At 37.5% G+C, this 4,544-nt stretch overlaps 1 protein-coding gene across 1 annotated transcript; it reads right to left on the bottom strand.

Annotated features, from left to right (window-relative positions):
* Positions 1-2,915: 2,915 nt before the first annotated feature.
* On the bottom strand, positions 2,916-4,193 carry LOC135674991 (peroxidase 44-like). Its single transcript, XM_065185252.1, has 2 exons — positions 3,927-4,193; positions 2,916-3,837 (listed from the first exon to the last, which is right to left on the bottom strand). Exons 1-2 carry the CDS (start codon positions 4,146-4,148, stop codon positions 3,073-3,075), a joined length of 987 nt encoding a protein of 328 aa, XP_065041324.1. The 5' UTR covers positions 4,149-4,193; the 3' UTR covers positions 2,916-3,072.
* Between the last annotated feature and the right edge of the window lie 351 nt (positions 4,194-4,544).

Raw genomic sequence — 4,544 nt, forward strand, 5'->3', positions numbered from 1 at the left:
TTTTGTTAGAAATTTTAATTATACAAAACTGAAAATTAAACTCATAGATCTTTCTTTTCATACCTTATTTAAAAGATTTAAAATAAAAATATCTACCCAAACATCTGATTCAATTAATCATATAGATTCAACAAAATAGAAATAATAATTTCTAACAAAAGTTTATTTTTATTGTTTCATATACTTCTTATACATGCTAAATTTCTTGCTCATAATGTGCTTTTATACTATGATATTTATGAGATAATATAAACTTTTGTTAGAAATAAAAAAGAGAGTTATGTTTAGAGCTTATGAGGTTCTTGTTGGCCCCTTATGACTTCATCCAAACATGACTAGATGGAGCTTTCAAACATGGGAGACTTATGTTAATGGGCATGCAGAATTGAATAGATCATATTATGTTATGATCTTACTTCACCCTTTATATTTTTGACCTCTTATCCGAAGTATTACTTATGTGTTCCTATGTGCTCTTTAGATAAGAATGTAATGAATGCAACAACATATATGATACTTGAGCTTACGTTTTTTATTTGTTCTCTTGATATACACTTAAATATTTTTTACACTATTGATATACACCTAAATATTTCATACGTCGTTTATATGCTCGTAGATATTTTTTACTTCATTGATATGTGCCTAAATATTTCATATGTCATTGATATGCTTCTAAAGATTTCATACGCTATTGATATGTGCCTAAATTTTTTACGTTATTAATATATTCCTAATTGCTTTTTACTTTAATATTATAAACAAAGTATAATTATAATAAAATAATATCTATGAATTCTTATAGCCCTACCTTGTACCTTAATATTAAGACCATATGATCTAGGATTTTTCATCGTGGATATGTTAGTTACTTGTTGAGTTGCTCACCCTCTTATTATATAAAATTTTCAGATTAGCTTGTTACTTACTAAAATATTAAAATTGGGTTGAGGTAATGTAAAATTATTTAGATTTTGGGCAAGTTTTTATGGATTGATATATTATTGTTAAGTATATTTTATATATAATAAAATATTATCGATAAATCTAAATTGATATCTCTTGTAAACGTTTAAAAGATCTCTCATATTTGAGATTATAGAATGTTAAGTTTAATTTTTTGATAATACGAACTTACGATAAATAGTTGATTTTATGATTGTATAAATTTTTATGTTTATAAATTTATAAATGATAATAATTATTATTTTTAATTAAAATTAGATTTCATGAATTATAAACTGAACAACTAGCAATTGCAATGTCAGGTCGAATAAGGAGAGCGACGAACGGGGCAAAATGGTCGTGAGCTGGCCGTTTTTGGGAGAGAACGAAGCAAAATGGTGAGTTTTTGGGTTTAGTTTACTAAAGTGTCCTTCGATCCTAAGACATTTCTGCCATCAGTGAACAAGGATCTAAATCGGATTTAGGTCCACTTCGGATGCACCATTCGACGATGACCCAACCCGATCGAAGGTCAGCGAAGAAGGGCAGAGAATGGACCGGATCAATTGATGCTGACGTGTCTACTGCTACATGAGTAAGGCTATTTAACATGGCTGTCAATCACGCTAATCATTCACGGTTGGGCATGAAATTTAATGATTTAATTCAAAATGGATTGTAAGAAAATGGCATAGTTTCATCCTGTCACGTTGAGAAATATATGTAATGTTTGCTGCATCTCGTCCATAAAATAGAAATGTTTATAAATGTGTATTTATAGTATATGCATTTATTTGATATGGTGAAAGTAAAATCTTGTAATTCCATTTAATGACAGTAATATTATTAGTTAACCTCTTAGATGAAATGATAATGATAAAAGAAACTAATATAACATCAAAGAATCACATCGTATCTCGTTATACTATAAACGAGGAGCGTAATCTGATTTGATTCATCCTTGTCATCGCCAAAATATTTTGTCCCAATGTGTGATGAGGTACTCAACAAAGTCTCTCCGATTTTAATATCCATGCATGCATAAAGAAAACTCCTTTTGTTTAAGTTTGAATCATCGGTTATTATTCATTTTGATGTTTATGCAGTAGTCGTAATAAGTGATGCATACACTAATTAATACCCTCACAATAAAAAAAGGTTAAGTAATGAATTGAGTTTTTCGAGCTGATTTAATTAATGAAATGAATTAAATGTACCCTTTCCAACCTTCTCTACCTATTTTTTACGAGCAATCCACACAACATAAACGTGGCCACATCATACCTATACCTCTCCTGCGTGATACATAGCAAAAAGAGAATGACAAAGATAAAAATAGTCAATAGCAACATATAAAACTAAAATAAACATATTTTCAGTAAAATATGTGCATAGGATATTTTAATTTTTCAATCTAACATCCCCAAATCTGAACAATAAAAAAAAAAACTCACATGAAGAAAAAGGCTACCATTAATTTTTTTTATCGAAGAAAAATAACTCACTTAGATTTTCTTTTTTATGTATGCCTATTCTCAAGAGCCCTTCCTTTGTGTTTTCTGATATTTTTACTCTTTTTTTTTCGATTGGACCTAAAAAAAATAAAAAAAATCCTAATCTTTTTCTCAATAGGTCATGCAAAATTTTCAGAATTCTCTTATATTTTTATTTTTGTTCTCAATAGTACATTTTTCTGCTGACTTTTTGTTTTCTAGGTCAAACTCGGTCGATGGACGGCTGGATCTGAGATATGCCTTGTGGCGCCATGATATGAATGGAAAAATGTTGCAAGTCTTAACTTGTTACTCCCATGACACGCTAATACGTTTCGCTTACTTCCATGACATGCAGCTATGTGCATGTGCATCAAGAATGCCACGTGATGTCAGATGGAAAACCATAAAATATATCCCCTCCGTAAACTTCCATCAGATAACAGTCTGGACTCTGCCGTAAGTTTTTGACCAATTAAACCCCAGTGGCCATGGCTTTGATGGTCAAGAATGCCACGAGAGAGAGAGAGAGAGAGAGAGAGAGAGAGAGAGAGAGAGAGGAGCACAAGAAGAAGATCATGTGTTTATCTTCCACTGAAAATATTACAAAGGAAAGAGTAGTGGATGTTGGATTCTATGTGAAAGCAGTGCATTTCTTCCTGATGTTCCCACCAGTCTCCATCAGGACCTCCACATTCCCCAGCTTCACCAAAGCATCTGCAAACTTCTGTAGAAAGCCCGCTTCATCTGACGCCAGGCCAGAGACAACGCTCGCCGTCGAACTATCCGAAGCCAGCTCCTGGTCGATCTGCATCACCCCTTTGTTCACCAGTAACTGCTTGTAGTACTGGTTGTCGACTACGAAAGACGTGTTCTGGTCCAAGAACGCAGTAGGATCCTTCTTCAATGGCTTCGGTCTTGGCCCGCAGATTCGAGTAAGCTTGGCTTTCAAGCTCGGGTCCATGGAAGGGTCGGGCGCGCCGGTGCCCTGGAAATTTCCGAGCCGGTCGCGGAAGAAGACGCAGTGGGCCACGCCGACGGTGTGGCTGCCCAGGAGGATGACCATTTCTTCCAGGGTGAATCCCTTCGCCAAGAAGAACTGAAAAGCCTCAGAGACCGTCAAGGATGGCCCTGGCAAGCGGACGTCTTTGGGGTTGGAGACGAGGCCATCTCGTCTCCCAGTGGGAATGTCGTAGTTGGGACCGCCGGCTAGTGCTACGGCGTCTCTGGTTGCAAGCGCTATAATGTCAGCGCAGGAGACAGTGGACGGGCATTGAGCCTCCAGGTTTGCTTTCACCTCGTCGATGATCTCGAACCCGCGAACAGTGAGGTTTGGCCCCGCCGACCTCTCCGTCTTCTTCTTCTTGGTTGGAGCTATGAGGATCGATGCGTCGCAACCCTACAGCAGAAACAAAGCCATGCACATTACGTTGTCACATCACGATGTAGTGCAAAGACAATTGTCGTGAAGAGGAGATGGCTTATTACCCTAACGAAGCAGTCATGAAAGTACATGCGAAGGAAGGCGGCGGTGACGGAGTGATCGGTGGCGAAGTGCTTAGAGACGACGGAAAGCACCTCGGACTCTGCTTGCGGGCAGGAAGAGTTGTAAAACCCGACTTGGAGGTCGCCAATGGCGAAAGGAATGGAGAGGGAGAGGAGGACAATGCAAAGAAGCCCCATGCTTCGGTAACACGACCAAGGAGACATCACCACTGTATCCTCTCTTCTCCCGGAGGTGGTGAGATGAGATTGACAGTAGAGAGACTTGTGTGCATATATAGAAATCTAAGGTGCTAATTGAGCACAACTTGTAGTGCCCATATGGAGGTTCCATAATGCATGGGAGAAGGTTGACTTGGTAGAGAGAACAGTATTATACTCAGGATGCTGGAACAGGAATCATGCACGGTTTCACTCTTCTTGTGTTTGCTTCTTGGAAATTCCTTCCACCAGCGTGCAATGTATAGTGTCAACCAACCTCCATGGCACCAAGTTTAAGCACTGGAATTAGCTGTCCGGATATTGTTTTCATAGCACAAACTAGACCATGTTGTGGTGTGAATCAGTTGGGTAGCTTTGACATAGAGGAGAAGCAGAACATGT

This window comes from Musa acuminata, chromosome BXJ1-5 (genome assembly GCF_036884655.1).
Source record: "Musa acuminata AAA Group cultivar baxijiao chromosome BXJ1-5, Cavendish_Baxijiao_AAA, whole genome shotgun sequence".
In the NCBI taxonomy this organism is placed as follows: Eukaryota; Viridiplantae; Streptophyta; class Magnoliopsida; order Zingiberales; family Musaceae; genus Musa; species Musa acuminata.

What these genes read in the sequence shown, in the direction of transcription:
- LOC135674991 (XM_065185252.1), bottom strand. Translation starts at nt 4,148, where the DNA reads ATGTCTCCTTGGTCGTGTTACCGAAGCATGGGGCTTCTTTGCATTGTC. An exon ending in TTCATGACTGCTTCGTTAGG is followed by an intron (nt 3,838 to 3,926) that starts GTAATAAGCCAT and finishes TTTCTGCTGTAG; the next exon opens with GGTTGCGACGCATCGATCCT.